Raw genomic sequence first — 20,394 nt, 5'->3', positions numbered from 1 at the left:
ACTCAGGAACACTCATCTTCAATAATTTGCCAGCAAGCATAAAAAATTTAGTTACAAATAAAGATCAGTATAAAAGGAGCCTGAAAGACTTACTAGTGGCCAACTGCTTCTGCTCCATTGACGAATTTTTTAATAGAAACACATGATGTATTGTATATACTCATACAAAAAAAAAAAATTGACATGTTCCACACCCACGAGGATCTCCTCAGCACGGCTCTATGGGTCGAAAAACTAATCTAATCTAATCACCTTACAGAGATCTGCATCACACATGAATTTCAGAATTATTACGTAATTTTTGAAGGAGTAAAAGACTGAACTTCAAATTTACTATGAGTTAAATATTTACAACATTGCACATAAAGCTTAAACGCAGTAAGGTACGAAACTAAGGAGGTAATCTGATAATCACAAAAAAGTAGTCAACCATTAGTCACGAGGGTTTCCTAGTTGGTCGACTTCTGGCCACGAGTGGTCTGCGTCCCATTGCTACCAACAATGGAGATTTAAAATACAATACCTGTGTTTACGGTAGCCATTATAAAGTAATTTTCGTGCCATGTCGTGGCGCAGCAGTAAGGACATGAACATTGAGGAAAGCGCAGTTTGTCCTCCACCCTTTCACTCTACCCACGGCTGTCCATATATTGGGCTTAGGACTGTTCGATGATCATCGGCATTTACAAAAATATCGAGGTTGGTGGTTAAAGCATGCCGATACTAAAGTCTGAAACATCGATGTGAAAGATAAAAACATCGACCTTCAATGTCGGAAAGAGACAAGAAGATAAATAAAAAAAGGCTTCTTTTTTCCACCGTCAATAACTGTTGTATGATTTAAACGAAGTATAGTACCTATATCATGCGAGCTAAGCAAAGAATCAGACCTGTGAATAATTCAAGAAGTACGTACTAGATGTAGTTCAATTTTTGCAAGCGCGTCCTTTATTTAATAATATCGTTAACTGTTACGCTAGAGCACTATCCATGTTAATAGCCGCAGATATGGTAGATATGGCAGATGATCTATGGAAATGGCTAAATGTGAAATTTGTGTAGAAAAATAAGTTGCAAGCAGTAAATTAAATTAATCCTAATAACTAGTATGTTGAACTTCAAAATATGTCATGTAACCAATAAAGACTATTGGGGAGCATTCGAAGAGTAATATAATAACAGAAATCGAAAGGCGCTTATTATCGATGTAACAAACACCCTATGGAAAAAGAGGGACGGTTGATGTGATGTACATGTACAGACAAACAAATGATTACAGTTACAGAAAAACTGAACGATTTTTTCCAAGAGAAAGAGCTTCACAAATAGAGCAAGTAGGATGGGCAACGTTGATACATTGTAGGAAAACAGAGAAACCAAATTTTATTTGTCGAATGTACTTTATAAAATAGCACAATGAAAAGAATGATTTGCAAACTGGAATAGAAACCGCTCTGCCATCACAGTTCAGTTATTACCTAAAAGATGGACTTCAACATCTTAAACAAGATCAATTAGAAGTATGCAATTAACGTCATCCAAAGTTACAAAAAATTGCACTCACGTATTCAGTCACAATGTCAGCTTTTGAAAGACCGTTGTCAAAAGTAAGATTTGTCCAGTGTCAACAACGCAGAGAACTGAAGGCGAAACTTCTCTCAAAAATGTTGTGTCACATATATTATTGGTGTATTTACTAATTAATAAATATGACATTAGTCTTCATTTTTGCTGTTTTCCACGCGTCTATAAATTTATCGTTTAAAGTCGATGTTAAAGAAATCGATGTTTTGGGATCGATTACCAGTTCAGTCATCGAGTTTTAGATGTCAGTCTCGCAGTGGAAAACAGCATTGATTATACGCCAACACCACACATCCCCTGTTGAGCTCAGGTGTGCGCATTTTTTCCCCTAATTGCAATCTGCCAGGACTTTGTGAACGAGTATTATTTTCAGCGAGTTGAACAGTTCTCCAGATATGGCGTGATAAGTTTGAAACTGTTTCCCCGAGCGAGAAAATTTCATTCATTTCGAAAATAAAAAAAACTTACACAAATAAATACACATATTACTGGTCTGTTGCAAAGCCCCACGCAAGTACGTCCTTGTTCTGCCCACAGCTTTCTGCGACTCGCGCGCGTCGCTGTCTTCGCTGTGCGACACGATCACGGGCGACGCGACGCTTTATTCCATGTTCCGCGCGGAGCCACACGTGCAGCCGACGGCGTGCCCGTTCCGCGGTCCGCCGTTCACGTTCACGTACAACCGCGGCGCTGGCGAGTGCCGCAGTCCCGTCTCCAGGCTCGACTCTTGTTCGGACGAGGCGCGCCTGCTAATGCGCTACCAGGCCTGTCCCGACGTCACCGGCACCGAATCCACAGGTACGTGGCAGATATATTACAAAACACTGTTACCGAGTTAATTCTTTTCCGTTGTAAAGGATCTGACTCACTGCCCAACATTCTCAAGCAAAATCTAAAATACTAACAAACGGTCGGATCCGCTACATCTCATATGTGCCTTAGGAATCAGTTTGAATTAGTTCCATGGTTGTAGATATTTGAATGTGAATCAAAGACTCATGTCATATCATAGTGGTCTACACACTATCTTTGGGGCTAATTTGTTTCCATCAATAAGACCTTACTTCACACTCACGGGACTTTGAAGGTCAGGGTCTGGACATCAGTCTCCTAAAGGAGGTCTAAGTGTGCCACAAAAACACTAACAAATCAACTAAAAAGATTTCCGAGTGCTGTGAAAAAAAAGAACTCAGTAGTGAAATTTGTAGCATTCCGACTGCATATGAGAATGCAGTATAGATTAAAGTATTGTTTTGAAACTGGATTTATTAATGAGGGCAAAGAAAATAATCTGTGTTATATTTTATATCTTAATTATAATATGTATACAGCATATTAAACATATGTTTGCACAAATTACTTTCATCTGCAGCAAACTAGAACAATTCACTCATATCATTAACATAAATAACCTACATCTACTTTCCACAAGTACATGTGAAATTTTTATTTTAGGATAACATACATTCATTGTCAGCTTTGCCACTCTTTCAGTGTACTCGTATCTTATCTGGAACATTACTTGCTACTCCAGTCCAATGGCTGCCGGTGTTGTGAAACATACTACCTCCTCACAGCAGAAGACATCTTGGTCATCTGTGGTCAAGAATACCAAATAACTCCAGAATGAGATTTTCACTCTGCACCGGAGTGTGCGCTGATGTGAAACTTCCTGGCAGATTAAAACTGTGTGCCGGGCCGAGACTCGAACTCGGGACCTTTGCCTTTCGCGGGCAAGTGCTGTACCAACTGAGGTACCAAAGCACGACTCACGCCCCGTTCTTACAGTTTTACTTCTGCCAGTACCTCGTCTCCTACCTTCCAAACTTTACAGAAGCTCACCTGCGAACCTTGCAGAACTAGCACTCCTGAAAGAAAGGATATTGCGGAGACATGGCTTAGCCACAGTCTAAGTTCTCTTTGCCCTTATATCTATGTTAATATCACCTACAATTACAATTCTATGCTGTTTATATTTTGACAACAGCAATATTAAAGTATTAATTTTTTCTATAAATACTGTCTCATTAGAGGCTGGGATTAGATAGATTGAGACAATTACAGTTTTCTGTTCATGCATTACCACACCAGCTACTTCTATTGTAGCTTCAAGGCATATTCTACTAAGGTCTATAACTGAGTAATGCAATTCAAGGTTACTTTTGACATATATTGCGACCCTACCATGTGTAATACTTTTTCTGCAGTAGCTTGTAACTAACGAATATCCAAGAGGAACACACAAGTCTATTTCAGTGTCTTTCATCCAGTGTTCATTGATGCATAGAACACTGCAGTTGATTTTATCGAGCCAGTATTGTAATTCATTGATTTTACACCTAAGAGATTGTACTTTTATATGAAGGAGGAGGAAACTGTTACTGCTACATAATGGTATTCTACTTTCACAGAACCTTCTGTATTCATTTATTTTCGCTACATGATCTAAGGTTGCACAATTATCTGAATGAATTAGACTGCTGCAGTTTCCACTTAATGTGGTTTCTAACTTTCCTTCGTCTGTAATGTCGTTTTCTCTAAAAAAGGTGTGGGAAGAAGTGCTTCAATTCTTCATAAATGGGGTTGGGTGGACACCTCATACTGTGACTGTGCTGACGTTCCACAAACAATCAAGCATATAGTGGTGGACTGCCCACTCCGTGCCTTCCCTGGAAATCTAATCGATACGAACCTGGTTACTTCTGAAGTGGTGGATTGGATCAGTGGCTTAGATAAGATCTAAACTGCATTTTAATGTGTCTGTGGTACTGTATTTTATGTGTTGTGATTGTTATGTATCATATGCTAAATAATAATAATAAAATATTTGATGCAAAACTTAATATTAAAATGTGGGACTCAATCAGCATTTGCAATGCAAAAGCACTAAAATTGATACCTGTCAAAGAACCTCCATCATCAGAATAATTGTAAAAGAATCTCATAAATCAATAGAGATACCAATAAAAATGTTAAAAATCCATTATCACCAATTGGTAAAATGAACTAAAATAAATTAGCATATGCTGTTCGTGAATACAGGCTGTGTCACAGCAACGGTTATTTGGATGCATGGTCCATATTCCTCCATAAAAGACACACCTGGATACGGCCACATACATAGCACTTTACTTTCCACATCAGCTTAGAGGAATCTGTTAAATACAAATTATATTCTTCTCCTTATTATTATTCTGCTAGCGCCAACTGCCTTCCCACAGTGGTAACACTGATTTCTATCAGATCACTGAAGTTAAGCACTGTCAGGCTTGGGAAGCACTTGAATAGGTGACTGTCTGCATCTGCCAAGTGCTGCTGTCCAGCGAGGTGCACTCGGCCCTTGTCAAGCCAACTGAGGAGCTACTTGTTTGAGAAATAGCGGCTCTAGTCATGAAAACTGGCAGCTGCTGGGTTAGTGGTGTGCTGATCACATGCTCCTCCATACCCAGATCCAGTGATGCCTATCATTTCAGGATGACATAGCAGTCAATTGGTACCGTTGGGCCTTCCATGGTCCGCTCAGATGGAAAGTTCTTCTTCCAATGCTTATCCATTGCATATGTAGGCGACTATCACAGCTATATCACTTTTGCTTTTGTGAAAAAATTCCAAGCTTGTGCCAAGTCTTCTTCTTCTTCACCCTCTTTTTACCACATAACTTTCCTGAAGAATGTTCAGCAGCTGTTTGTACCAAATTTCTATCCCTCATTACATGGCTGAGATAGAGAATTTTAACTGTCACTTTTGCTCCTAGCATTATACTGTAAAGTCACATTTTAGATGCCTCAAGTTGTTCGCCCCTTCATCTCAACCAAAGTCCAAGTCTCAGTTACACAGAAAAGTATAGGACATATTTAGCATCATAGAAATCTTTTTTTTTTTTTTTTTTCAATTTGGCTCTTGTGTAGAATGTACTGCAATGTTTGCAAGATGCTCACACTGAATGCATTTTTCAGTGGAGGAGCTGGTCTGCCTGGCAACGTGGAAAGAGGGCAGTACTCGCTACCTGGTGGGCAAGCTGTACCACAAGACTGCCACCACGGACGAGGATCGCTACCGTTGCTTCGTGTATGACCGCAGCCAGCGTGATGGCCATGTCACATACAATGTGGCACAGTCTGGAGACGCCACATGTTCGGGGCTGCTGTCTGCCACCGAGGGATCGCGCACCATGAGTCTCACAAAGGGTACACCACTGTACATTTACAGAATGATGCAGAACTGCAAATTACACATTTTACTCGTGCATAGACCCAGCTGTTGTCAAATATTCCCTGATGTGTATAGAATTTTGACACCAATCAGTATCTGTTTATTTGTACCCAACAGGGCAGTCTGTTCAGGAACAGAAAGATAAGGGAAGGTGTGCGCACTGTTGTAGTAACTGAGAGTCAGAGCACTTGGCAGTAATAACTAGGACTCAATGTATGTGACTGTAGTAGCTACAGCTCGGAACACTAGGCTGTAGTAACTATGACTTAGAATACGTGGTGGTAGTAGTCATATGACTCAGATGCTCATCTTATGTTTCCTGTAACATTCTCTGAAGGATGTACATAATAAAGACATCTATTACATCAGAAGTCAGTTAATACTAAATATAACTAGGAGCATTTGGTAATAATGACCTGGAGTTATTGGTGGAAGTAGCTATGACTCGGAGTATGTGACAGTGATCTCAATGATACGGTGGTAGTAACTGTGGCTTGGAGGAAGTTGCATATTAATTGTGATTCAGAGCAAGCGGTAGTAACTATGACTCAGAGTACTGTGTGGTAGTAACTATGACTCGGAGCGCGTGGTGATAGTAATTATGAGTCAGAGCCATTTGTGGTAGAGGAGAAACATTTACTGTTCCTGTGCAAGTACCAGGACCTGTGACTTAGAATATAATTTTGGTTTGGTTGTTGGCCTAAACAGTTATGGAATGCTGTGAGAAACCATAAACAACTGAGGTAAAATACCATTGATTTTACAAGCAAAAAATGTGACTGGATTTTTTATCACTCCTTCACAGGAATAACTCATATTTAAGTAAGGACTACATGTGCAGTTTAATTTCTTTTATAACTTGTTTATGTTAACTTCTGAATTTTTACCTGTTTTCTTATTATGCATGGAAATGTTGCCTGTATGCAAATTTTCCAGATATCCCTTTCGCACAGGTCTTTTTGTTTACTTTCACTTTCACCTCCAGCATTAGTCATTTCCTGATGTATACACAAGTAAATATTTCACCATGTACATTTAGCCTAATAGACACAAGCAAACATTGAAGCACAATACTTAATTCTAAATTTTATTGAGTCCAGTGAACTGACAGTGTTTTAACACAATAAAACAAAGACCATATTGTGAAATGTTTACGAATTTTTAGAGTAATTACACAGCAACTATAGTAGTTAGACAGATGGAGAATTTAAAACATGTAGAACCCTGACTGTGGATCAGTTTGCTCAAATGTGCCTTCCTAGGCCTTTTTTCAGAAATACAGTAGGCTCTTGACTATCCAGTCTAATGTGGCAGAAGGTAAAGCCGGCTAACAATAACAGATGGTTTGGAGTTCTATAAATTCCCTGTTATGATGACCCCAACCAAACCATTCAAAACACCCCTTTTGTCCGACTTCTGATGTGATAGATGCTAGTTATGTGTTTGTTATGTGCATCCTTCAGAGAATGTTACAGGAAACATAACATGATCAACATTGTTAAGTATCACTGTACAATTACACAAATGACATAAGTCACGCCTAATAAAAAAGGTGAAATTCACAGGTTTGAGGTTTTAAAAAAGTATTTGATAGATGACTGCGCCCCTCTGTTAGCCCTCTTCCAAGCTGCAATATGCCTCCTTCCTGCTCACAAAAGTAGTGCAGCACTGCCTCTGCATTACCGTTTGCACAAAATCATTGTCAGTTCATGAACTTCGCTACTTGTCTGTGATGTCCTCTGCATCACCATTCTCACAGCTTGGTACATTTTTGAACAATGGAACAATGTCATAATTTCTATTTTTGAGTTTGGTTTTACGTATGAATTCAAATTTAAAATGTCCACCTTCATGTTCAAAAAGAATTTTCCAAAACCTTAAAATTAATATGTTTGGAATCTTTTCCCATACTTTAGTTAACCACCTTATGATGTGTAGCAAGTCAGTCCTCGTCAGAATGGTTACATAGTCTTCATTACTATCAACTGCTGATATCAATGAACTGAGAAGATGGCAATATTTCTTCATTAACATTTCAATGTTGTCCTGGTCCATCGGCTGACACAAAGAGCAGTCACATTTCATGGTAAAAATAGTGTTTTGAAATATCCATCTACAAGTTCATAACTGGCAGGATGCGAAGCATGTTATTGAGAATCAGCAGTGCTTTCTACAGTAAATAGTTGTGTTTCAAATATTTCTCTACAGCTGGTATGAATTAATTTGGGAATTGAGTTTTAAAGGTTTCTGAATTCATACATCCTTTCTTCTGACATGTGTAATGTCTGCTGAATTTTCTTTGGAAGCTCTATGTTTCCATTGCTTCCCTATTAATGAAAACCTAAGCTTATGGATAAAGCCTCTTCACTAATGGCAATCTGGCGAATACTGAATTGTTTTTTCCACCGATCCAACCATCCATCATTGGCAGTAAATTCTGAATCTTCTCCTTCAATTTGCTACTGAAATTGCAATGCATTTTCCTGTAATATTGGCCCAGTAATGGACAAACCTTTGCCTCTTAAATGTTCATTGCATAAAAATAAAACCTCCTTAATTTCTTAATGGTTGTCTTTCAACAGTGTCTTCCTTAGTTCTATTCCACTTCCACCAGATTGGGAAACACACCATTTTTCAGTTTCTCTTAGATTTTTCTTCCAGTCTTAAACAGTAATTTTTTATACTCTAAAGTAGTAGTTTTGGCTGCTAATCCAGAATCCAGCTGCTTTACAGTATGTAGTTTCTGATCTATAGTCACTACATGTGTTTTTCGTTTATTGCCCATTTCAGACTCCGTAATTGAAATACAAAAGACCGCCCTACACAGCAATATAACAACACACAAACATCTGATGTGCAACTGAAGAAACAAAGAGAACAAGGTTGCCGACAGAGCTACTCTCTATCCTGTTATTGTTATTTGTGAGCACTGGAGGAGAGGTTTTAATTATGGTTTGTTTAAGAGTGGTTCCGACAATTTATTCAATATAATATTACAGTATGTGCATTATAACTGTGACTCCAGATGTGCTAGAAGCACAAAAGATGCATAAAATATTGTAAAGGCCACATGACATTGTGGAGAGAACCTGCTTGCTAAAGCTTTAGAAAAGCACAGTTGTACAATAAATTAACCCCCATGTTATCACAGAGAAGTATTGTTGTGATATTAATTAAGTAGGCCAGATAGTATGATGGCTGGATCATCCAGAGCTAGATACTCGAGAGACTACAGTATAGTGAGCGTCACTGTGCCTATTTTCCTGCGTGTTACTGTTTTAACTGATTTATAGTTGCCTACATATTAAAGTGATCTATTGCTTTTGTACCAAAATTTAGTCACATTATCACAGTTTTTTCAACAAGATAATTAATGAGGTAGATATTAATTAATTTTTGTCTTTTCCTTTTTGCAGTGGAGAACCGTCATACACAGTGTAGATTTCCAAGCTGGGTGACAGACCACCATAACTGGTACACATTGGACATGAAGCAGTCTTATCACTTCTCACATAAAAATGCAACCTTGCGAATAACTGATGATTCTGCTCACGAGGTTCGCATTGTGTGCCATAGTGTAGAGAAGTCACCGCCCGGTGTTGATGCAGGCCAGCAAGCCACACTCGTGGCCCATATCACCAGTGGATGGTTGGTATTATGATCTAAACAAAGAGTTCTTATTAATTTCTTGTGAGCCCTTTGGTAGGCATGGCAGATGCATCAACTTAGTACTAAATATATGCCTATGAAATACTGTGAGAAACTAGTTTCTTTCATATGAAGCCATCACCAACAATCATCTGGCAGTTAAAGTCAGAAGACCAATATAAAATAATGTCAACAAATTAACAAAAAATTGTGACTCATGAGGGAGAGAGGTCTTAAAAATCTGTTTATTTGTTTTAATAGACAGTTGTGATTGAATAATAGCCACTATGACTTTAAATTGGAATAATAATGGTTAGAAGTGTTTTCAATTTTTTTTTCTTTTCTCCTATGGCTCCTAACCTTTCTGATCAAACAACACTATAGTGTTGTGGTAGTAGTGATGAGTGTTCTATCCCATTCCAGTCAGTGAAGAATTAGAAGTATCAGAACACTGACTGTGGATCCTCTAGCTTGAATGTGTGTTCTAAGTTCATTTTGGTTACACATTGTGTTTTAAGAGTTTATTATCTCGGTGTATGTCGTTTATTTTTATGAATGCTTGATATGAAACAAAAGCATAGCTGCTCTGGAGAATGGAGGAGTAGATTATTTCCTCTACATCTACATCTACATATATACTCTGCTAGCCACCAAGCGGTGTGTGGCGGAGGGCACAGTTAACGTCAAAGTCAAATTTCCCCCAGTCAGTCCCACTCGTGGATCGTGCAAAGGAAAAACAACTGTCTGAACACCTCAGTACAAGCTCTAATTTCCCTATCTCTGAATGCTGATCATGGTGCAATTTGAAAGTTGGTGGTAATAATATATGCTCTACATCCTCAGCGAAGTTTGGATTTCGGAATTTAGTGAGCAGCCCCTTCGGCTTAGCGCGCCGTCTATCTGCAAGTGTGTCCCACTTCAAACTTTCTATGAGATTTGTAACGTTCTCGCGATGGCTAAATGCACCAGTTGCGAATCTTGCCACTCTTCTTTGGACCTTCTCAATCTCTTGAATCAGACCCATACAGACGAACAATACTCTAAGACTGGATAAACTAGGATATTGTAAGCTATTTCCTTTGTTGAAGGACTGCATAGCTTCAGGATTCTACCAATAAATGGCAATCTAGAGTTTGTATTGCCCATTACTTGTGTAATCTGATCACTCCATGTGAGATCATTTCAAATAGTTACACCCGGATACTTGATGGATGTTACCGCTTCCAAAGACTGAGCATTTATTTTGTACTCATACATTAATGGGGATTTTTGGCTTATTATATGCAGTAGGTTACACTTACTAATATTGAGAGATAACTGCCAGTCATTTCACCATGCATTTATTTTCCGCAAATCCTCATTGATTTGTTCACAACTTTCGTGTGATACTACTTTCCTGTAGACTACAGCGTCATCGGCAAACAGTCTAATGCCTCTCTCAGTACCATCAACCATATCGTTTATGTAAATCATAAAAAGCAGCGGACCTATTGCACTACCCTGGGGCACACCTGCAGTTATACTTTTTTCTGTTGAAGTCACCCCATTCAGGACGACATACTGCTCTCTGACTGTTAGGAAACTACCGTATTTACTCGAATCTAAGCCGCACTTTTTTTCCGGTTTTTGTAATCCAAAAAACCGCCTGCGGCTTAGAATCGAGTGCAAAGCAAGCGGGAGTTCTGAAAAATGTTGGTGGGTGCCGCCACAACTAACTTCTGCCATCGAATATATGTAGCGCCACACAGGCATGGTTTGTAGGGCACAAAGATAAATACTGGTACCAAAATCTCAGCATCAGTAAATAAATTAAAAAAAAAAAAGTGGAAGACGAGCCTTTTTCCTCCGCCCAGAGTTTCGACCACTGCGTTTTGGTACATTATCCAACGAAGTAAATACAAATTCTGTATTGTTGATCTTCGAATGTAGCAGCATTTCAATGTACTACGAAAATCCGACTGGCAAGACTGTTTGGGATGTTTGTCAATATGTCCAACTCTACGTTCTGAATTTTTTCTACCTGTGAGAAGAGATGGTTGCTAATAGGAGCTTTTATGAATTGTGAATCACATGTAGTATTCTCTTCGCCATAAGATTAATACGAATATAAACATTTTGCCATCTATTGTTTCGTGTTTGCTACTATCTCATTTAAATCCTGTCTGCCTAATAAACTACGAAACTAGAGTGAGACAACAGCAAACGCGGAAGAATATACATATCATGTCATGTTTATATTCGTATTATTCTTATGCCTGATAGTGATACAGTTAGAAATGAAGCACGGCAACTGACTAGATTTTTAAATCTAAGATGACTCTAATTTCTGTGCAGAATGTAATGAACTAAAGAGGCGCCTGCAAAGATTTTCAAACGGAGCAAAATTTTCGCTAAAATTTCGTTCAGAACATCATCTATCATACGCAGTCTATTATTTGGTTCTTGTTGATCATTATCAAAGAAAGAAGTAGTGTAAGTAACAACAAATGTTTCGCTAATGAGACGACTCCTCTCTATTTTTTATTTGTAAGCGGCGGTAGCGCGCACAAAAGCAAGCCAAGCCGCGAGCGACGACAGGCCGTAAACACGCACTATCAGAATGCGACAAACAATGCATGACACAGTACAGTAATGCATTTTCAGCTTAGAGTGACGTAAACACCTGTAACAAAGAGAACAGCACTTATCAGATCAAAGAAAAATAAGCAATCAATTCAAACCAGACGAAGCACGTGAAAAAGGAAGGATATCCGTATAAATACGGACGGAGCGCATGACGCGTAGCAATGGCTACCTGGTAAACCGTAACTGCTAAGCTTACGACTCGAACCAAACTACTGCAGCTGTATCGTCATTCATTTGACCTAAATTGTGTCTCATATTACAACTAGGCGAACTTTGTTTCGATTTGGAGGTGCGACCTAAAACTTTTCTCTCCCCTTGATTTTCGAGTCTCAAATTTCAGGTGCGGCTTAGATTTGGGAAAAATTTTTTTCCTTGATTTCGAGTCTCATTTTTCAGGTGCGGCTTAGATTCGAGTGCGGCTTAGATTCGAGTAAATACGGTATCTACCCAACCGCATATGTCATCAGATAGGCCATAAGCATGCCATTTTTGGAGCAAGCAACAGTGCGGAACTAAGTCGAACGCCTTTCGAAAGTCAAGAAATATGGCATCAACCTGGGAGCCGTTATCTAGAGCCTGTTGTATATCATGCACAAAGAGGGCCAGCTATGTGTCGCATGACCACTGTTTCCTAAAACCATGCTGGTTTCTGCAGATGAGCTTCTCAGAGTTTAGAGAGGTCATTATGTCTGAACAAAGAATATGTTCCATGATTTTTACAACAAATTGATGTTAGTGAAATTGGCCGGTAATTATGTGCATCCGATTTTCTACCCTTTTTATAGATTGCTATGACCTGGGCCTTCTTCGAGTCCCGTGCAACTTTCCGCTGTTCCAATGATCTCTGATAGATGATGAATACGAATGGTGCTATATTTGTAGCATAGTCAACATAACATCTTACAGGATACCGTCCGGGCCAGATGCCTTCCTGGCGTCTAAGGATCTTAACTGTTTTACAATCCCGGGTACACTAAACACTATGTCAGCCATCCTTGCGTTTGCTCGATAATTGAAAGGGGGAATGGTGCTGCAGTCCTCCACCGTAAACGAGTTTTTGAAAGCTAGGTTTAGAATTTCAGCCTTCTGTTTATTGTCATTAGTTACATTACCCGTACTGTCAGCAAGAGAAGGTTTTGAATTACGAGGGCTATCCACAAAGTACATTACGTTTTGGAATTAAAAGTAAATAAAGTATTGGAAATTTTTTTTATTATATGCAGATGAAAGCCACACTTTTCTACATAGTTGCCATTTAAATTAAGGCACTTATCGTAGCGATGGACGAGCTTGGAAATTCCTTTGTCGTAAAATTCGGCCGCCTGCGCCTTCAACCACGTGGTTACCTCTTCTTGAAGCTGTGCATCGTCATCAAAACACTGCATAGCCAACCACTTCTTCATTGCTGGGAATAAGTGGAAGTCGCTCGGTGCCAGGTCGGGACTGTACGGCAGATGAGGAAACAACTCCCACTTAAAAGATTTGAGAACTTCACGAGTGGCATTTGCCGTGTGGGCCCGGGCGTTGTCGTGAATCAGCAAGATCTTTGAGCCCAACTTTCCCCTGCGCTTGTTTTGTATTCCTCTTCTGAGGTTGTGCAGAGTTTGGCAATACCTTTGAGAGTTTATTGTAGTGCCTCTTTCCAGGAAATCCAAAAATATCACCTTTTCTGTCCCAAAAGAAGAGGTAACCACGTGGTTGAAGGCGCAGGCGGCAGAATTTTACGACGAAGGAATTTCCAAGCTCGTCCATCGCTACGATAAGTGCCTTAATTTAAATGGCAACTATGTAGAAAAGTAGTATTTAAGTGTGGCTTTCATCTGTATATAATAAAAAAATTTTCCAATACTTTATTTATTTTTAATTCCAAAACGTAATGTACTTTGTGGATAGCCCTCGTATTTGTAGCATTCATAGATTAAACGTACGACCAAAATTTTTTGGGGTTATTTGTAGAATCTGCAGATAAAATATTGCTTTCAAATTCGTTAAAAGAATCTCTCATTGACCTTTCGACAGCTGCTTTCATTTCCCATAATTTCTGTTTGTTAGCGGGGCAGTGACTACATTTAAAACAACTGTACAGAATTCTCTGCTTTCTCAGCAACTTCCTAACATGTTTGTTGTACCAAGGTGGATCCTTTCCCTCCTCTATATTTTTGCTAGGTACATACTTCTCTATAGCACATGGTGGACAGTACATTCAAATTCCGACCAAAGATGCTCAATATCTTTGTGTCCCACAGTGAATGCTTGAAGCTGACTATGAAGATATTCATTAATGACACTTTTATTTGCTTTCCCAAACAAGAAAACTGTACACTGTTTCTTTGGTATTTTTTCAGCTTCCACTGATATACACTCCTGGAAATGGAAAAAAGAACACATTGACACCGGTGTGTCAGACCCACCATACTTGCTCCGGACACTGCGAGAGGGCTGTACAAGCAATAATCACACGCACGGCACAGCGGACACACCAGGAACTGCGGTGTTGGCCGTCGAATGGCGCTAGCTGCGCAGCATTTGTGCACCGCCGCCGTCAGTGTCAGCCAGTTTGCCGTGGCATACGGAGTTCCATCGCAGTCTTTAACACTGGTAGAGCATGCCGCGACAGCGTGGACGTGAACCGTATGTGCAGTTGACGGACTTTGAGCGAGGGCGTATAGTGGGCATGCGGGAGGCCGGGTGGACGTACCGCCGAATTGCTCAACACGTGGGGCGTGAGGTCTCCACAGTACATCGATGTTGTCGCCAGTGGTCGGCGGAAGGTGCACGTGCCTGTCGACCTGGGACCGGACTGCAGCGACGCACGGATGCACGCCAAGACCGTAGGATCCTACGCAGTGCCGTAGGGGACCGCACCGCCACTTCCCAGCAAATTAGGGACACTGTTGCTCCTGGGGTATCGGCGAGGACCATTCGCAACCGTCTCCATGAAGCTGGGCTACGGTCCCGCACACCGTTAGGCCGTCTCCCGCTCACGCCCCAACATCGTGCAGCCCGCCTCCAGTGGTGTCGCGACAGGCGTGAATGGAGGGACGAATGGAGACGTGTCGTCTTCAGCGATGAGAGTCGCTTCTGCCTTGGTGCCAATGATGGTCGTATGCGTGTTTGGCACCGTGCAGGTGAGCGCCACAATCAGGACTGCATACGACCGAGGCACACAGGGCCAACACCCGGCATCATGGTGTGGGGAGCGATCTCCTACACTGGCCGTACACCACTGGTGATCGTCGAGGGGACACTGAATAGTGCATGGTACATCCAAACCGTCATCGAACCCATCGTTCTACCATTCCTAGACCGGCAAGGGAACTTGCTGTTCCAACAGGACAATGCACGTCCGCATGTATCCCGTGCCACCCAACGTGCTCTAGAAGCTGTAAGTCAACTACCCTGGCCAGCAAGATCTCCGGATCTGTCCCCCATTGAGCATGTTTGGGACTGGATGAAGCGTCGTCTCACGCGGTCTGCACGTCCAGCACGAACGCTGGTCCAACTGAGGCGCCAGGTGGAAATGGCATGGCAAGCCGTTCCACAGGACTACATCCAGCATCTCTACGATCGTCTCCATGGGAGAATAGCAGCCTGCATTGCTGCGAAAGGTGGATATACACTGTACTAGTGCCGACATTGTGCATGCTCTGTTGCCTGTGTCTATGTGCCTGTGGTTCTGTCAGTGTGATCATGTGATGTATCTGACCCCAGGAATGTGTCAATAAAGTTTCCCCTTCCTGGGACAATGAATTCACGGTGTTCTTATTTCAATATCCAGGAGTGTAGAAGCCATGACGACTTTATGGTCGCTAATACCTCCTTCTAGATTAACTTCCTCAAAAAGATCAGGTCTGTTTGTCACCAAGACATCTAATATATTCCCATCTCGAGTTGCTTTTCTAACCAATTGCTCAAGGTTGTATGTTGAGAGTGCCCCTAGAATAACCTCACACGAGTCTTTGCTACTGCCCCCTGTGATAAACATGTGATTTTCCCAGTCAGTGGATGCCAGATTAAAGTCTCCACCTATAAGTAATGGATAATTTGGATATTTGTTTCCTATGTACTCAAGACTTCCCTGAAACGTTCTGCGACGTTTGTTGCGGATGCTGGTTGTCTATAAAAACATCCGAATACAATGGTCAATCCTTGTCTGATTGACAGCTTTATCCAGACTATTTCACAGTCCGACTCAGTATTGATCTCAACTGCGTTTAAACAGCTTTTAGCTGAAATGAACACACCACCTCCCACAGCTTTAGTCCTATCCTTCCTAAACATTATTCAGTCTGAGTTCAAAATTTCACTGCCATTTATGTCTGGTTTCAACCAGCTTTCGGTACCTAATGCAATATTGGCATTGCTACTGTTTATTTTGGAGAGTAACTCAGCGATCTTGCTACAGGCACTTTGAAAATTTACTAACATGAGATTTAGCATGTTTAAATCCTTTGGAATGATCTGTTTAGGTGAAATAACAATTTTTACAGTTGGCACACCCACATCAGTGTCATGAACTGGTAATTTTTCAGGCCAACGGTTTGTTTCCTGTGGGGAGGAACCTAATCTAAAAAAAAAAAAAAAAAACCCATGTGCACGCCACAAGTACTGCGCTACCCATGTAGCTGCTTCCTGTGTATAGTGCACCCCTGATATATCAAGGGGCATCCTACAACCTTCCATCACATAGTGTAGGTCAAGGAATCTACAACCATTTTCATCACAGTCAATGTAGCCTCTGGTTTAGATTCTCCACTCAACTCCAAACCAGAGGACCCCGTTCCACCCTGGGTACGATGCTGCAGATCGTTGGCTTGGCTTCCACTCCTCGAGAGATGGAGGCTGCCTTCACCAATTTAGCCAGCTGTTGAAAGGACCCAAGAATTTCCTTGGAACCCCGACGACAGGCATCATTGGTGGCGACATGTGCAACAATCTGCAGCTGGCTGCACCCCGCATGCTTGATAGCTGCCGGAAGAGCCTCTTCCACATCCCGGACAAGGCCCCGCTGCAAGCACACTGAGTGAACGTTGGACTTATTCCCCGCCCTAGCCGCTATGTTCCTGAGGGACTTCATGACCCACCTAACATTGGAGCTCCCAATAACTAACAAACCCCTATCCCCACGTGCCAGTCCGGACCTTGCTGAAGGAGCGGCCACTATCCTGGCAAAAGGTACGTTCTGATATGGCTCAGCCCCCCCACCCCTCCCATGCATCAGATAGCACACTGAATCTATTAGCAAAATGCATGGGATTTGGCAGGAGCTTGCATCCCCCGTGCAGCCTTTGCCTTGAGGCTCGAGACCTCGACACAGTCTGCCACCCACATTGAGGTGAGAGTGGGTCAGCCGGCTCAGTCGTCGCACCTGAGGTCGGCTCAGTGACAGAGAGCTGTGACCCCCCCCCCCCCCCCCCGCTCCCCTCCACATGTAATTCAGCAGAGGCTGCCCCAGGCACCCCATCTCCACCGCACCTAAAGGTGGCTCTCTGGAGCTTGTTGACTGTGGCCAACAAAGCTTCCAGCTACGTTTGGGCTGTGGCCAACTCCTCCTGCATCCACACGCAACAGACACAGTCCCTATCCACCTAGCTAATAACTGATTTACTGTACAAAACTTTAGGAAACCTACTGCCACACAAGCTACACTGTAGTTCAGAAAGGGCACTCAATAATGAAAAACAATAAAAATGCATGATAGAAGCTAGATCTGGTGCTTATTTTCCTGTGAGGGGCTATCTAGTGAATACTAAAGAATAAGACAGTGACCTACAGTAAACTGCTAGGGGCTATCTAGTGAATATTATTAACAAATTAAACAGTAACCTACACCTACTGATTATCCCTCATATATATAATGTAAACATCCTGCTTCTGAAACTGTGGTAATCTGTGTAAGGAGAGAAGCTTCCTTTATTTCCTGCAACTTCCTCTGTATATAAGGAAGAAAGAGAAAGTTTGTGAACAGTATAAAAATCACTATTGCATACTTACATATTACAAAAGTTATGCTTTACTTTCTGTTTCGCATATTGTTTTATTTCCACCAGGTATTTTTGCTATTACATTATCAGGCTGTTACTGCATAATTACAGTCAGATCATGTGTACCCTTTACCATTAAATTAATATGATATGGTATCATTTGTGTGACAACAGTTTCATTTTATTCTGTTGACTAATTACATTTATGTATCTTACAGTAACAGTGGTTATGTCTGCATGGTATTCTACAGGCGTGATGGCCATGTGATTGAGCTGCAACAAACCAGTAAGAATCTTGATATTCTATTAAAGCTCTTGTAATCTATGAGCTACTGCATTTTATATTTTTAGTGCTGGCCAAAGCTTTTGTGTGATAACTATAAAACTGAGCAGAGAAATACAAAATTCATTTCTGAAGTTGAAATAACTGTAGGCTTCATATTGTTTTTAGAAAGAATGTTACATATGAATTATTATTTGTAGCTGAAATAGTTTTGTATAACAGTATCCCTAGAACTTATAAAATGAACAAGTAATTTTTCTTTCACAGCGCATCTTGTGCAAGCTCCAGAAGAAGCATGCAACCCAGCGTATTTGAAGTCTGCACTTCCTCACACCACACTGATCAGTAAGTATGAAATAATTTTGTTTTTGCATTAGAAATGTTATAAATTTACCAATACCATTAATGTTAAACAATCTTAGATGAACATATAGGTACACAGAAAATCAAATTTGGCTTGTATAGTGTAAGATCATTTTTTTCTAAATATCTAAATTGAATATGCATTTACGCACAGAAAAATAATATGTGTGACAGCTGAAATGGATTGACAATAATTTATTTGTTATTGACTTCAGTGCATAATTGAACAGGCTGATAGAGCATTATTACACTCATTTTATAAGAATTTTGCAAAGTTGCATTAGTTGCCTGTGAATGGCGGAAAAGCTGTGCTTTTTGTGAGATTTTAACAAAAAGGATTTAACGTTTACAAGCTTTCGGAGCCAGTGGCTCCTCCTTCTGGTGGAAGAGTTGAAGGGGAAGGAAGGAGGGTGAAGGAAAAGGACTGGAGAGGTTTAGGGAAAGGGGTACAGAAAAGTCACCCAGAACCTTGGATCAGGAGAGACTTACAATATAGTATCGATAATAGATTAGCCCCCTTACCCTCACCTAATTTTTATTGGCTCCATGTTGGTTGCGAACTGGTGCTTTGGAATAATTTTCCTACCAATTTGTCATTGTTTTTTCTTGTGTTCTGTTGTTGACTGTCTGTTGTTCCTAGGCTCCACTGTTTCTCTCATTTCGCTTTGCAGCCTTGCATTTGGTTGCTGCAATATTTTACTGTCAGGTATCATATGTTTCGAAAATCTTATGTTACGTAAAGTTTGTTAAAATCTCGAGAGCCATATAAATCCACATGTATTAATTACATGAATTTATCATTTTAATGATTACTTGGACATACCAACAAAAATGGAAAGTATATTTTTAATCTAATCTACATTTTATTCATATCTGCACTTAGTCATCAATAAAATAGTGTTTTCTGTTATTGTGCCTTGAATAATTAACCTTCTTACCAGTCATTGGCAGAGAATGCACTAATTTATGATATACAGTGTATTGACGCTTTAATTATTTGGTGTGTAATACTCAAGTACTAGTTCCGTACTTATTGTGAGCACTTTTCATTTTGTGATTTATTGAAAGAATGTGCTTCCCATGGATATTCTGTAATATGTGCAAAGAATTGTGTATCCATGTTTCCACTCTTTGTCTCCGATGATGGCAGTTAGCCAAAACACATAATCAAAATATTAAATAATAAACTGTGGCCAAGACAGAAAAAAAATTGTGTGTGTGAATAATGAATAAACAAACCAGCTGAGCTGTACAGGCATGATTTACAACACACCCTCAAAGTTTCATTTTCATTGGTACGTAGGAAAATTTATGCATTAGTCAGATGTTCTTAAAAAATTCTTTTTAGAAGTAGGTGTCTTTATGTTTTTGCCACACTGCACCAATTTTTTAAAATAACATAATTAACTTTTTCCTGAGAAAAGGTGACAACATTGTGATATCTATATCTGCGTGATGTAAAATACACCTTAGATAGGGCTAAATAAGCAAAAAAAACCTGAAAGACTGTACTGGCAACACACATATGTTGTTACATATCACACACTGCAACAGAGCAGCTTAGGGCTCGTGCTGAACAGTCAGTCAGACCCTTCTTAAAACACTAATTTTTCACAATGTCACAGCAGGAAATTTTCTGACTCTTGTTTTTGTAGAGAGCATTCATCATTTATTTACATGTAAAACTCACTACAA

At 40.4% G+C, this 20,394-nt stretch overlaps 1 protein-coding gene across 1 annotated transcript in view; it reads left to right on the top strand.

The window, feature by feature from the left end:
• Positions 1–20,394, top strand: part of LOC124545759 — a 198,383-nt gene that overhangs the window by 160,527 nt on the left and 17,462 nt on the right. Inside the window, exons 5-9 of the mRNA XM_047124702.1 lie at positions 2,122–2,382; positions 5,541–5,771; positions 9,213–9,444; positions 18,272–18,339; positions 18,604–18,681. Coding sequence (XP_046980658.1) covers positions 2,122–2,382; positions 5,541–5,771; positions 9,213–9,444; positions 18,272–18,339; positions 18,604–18,681 — 870 coding nt within the window. The remainder of the gene's footprint in view (positions 1–2,121; positions 2,383–5,540; positions 5,772–9,212; positions 9,445–18,271; positions 18,340–18,603; positions 18,682–20,394) is intronic.

This window comes from Schistocerca americana, chromosome 8 (assembly GCF_021461395.2).
Source record: "Schistocerca americana isolate TAMUIC-IGC-003095 chromosome 8, iqSchAmer2.1, whole genome shotgun sequence".
NCBI classification, from domain to species: Eukaryota; Metazoa; Arthropoda; class Insecta; order Orthoptera; family Acrididae; genus Schistocerca; species Schistocerca americana.
Note: the sequence above shows the minus strand (reverse complement) of the source record. Positions and strands in the feature narration are given on the sequence as shown.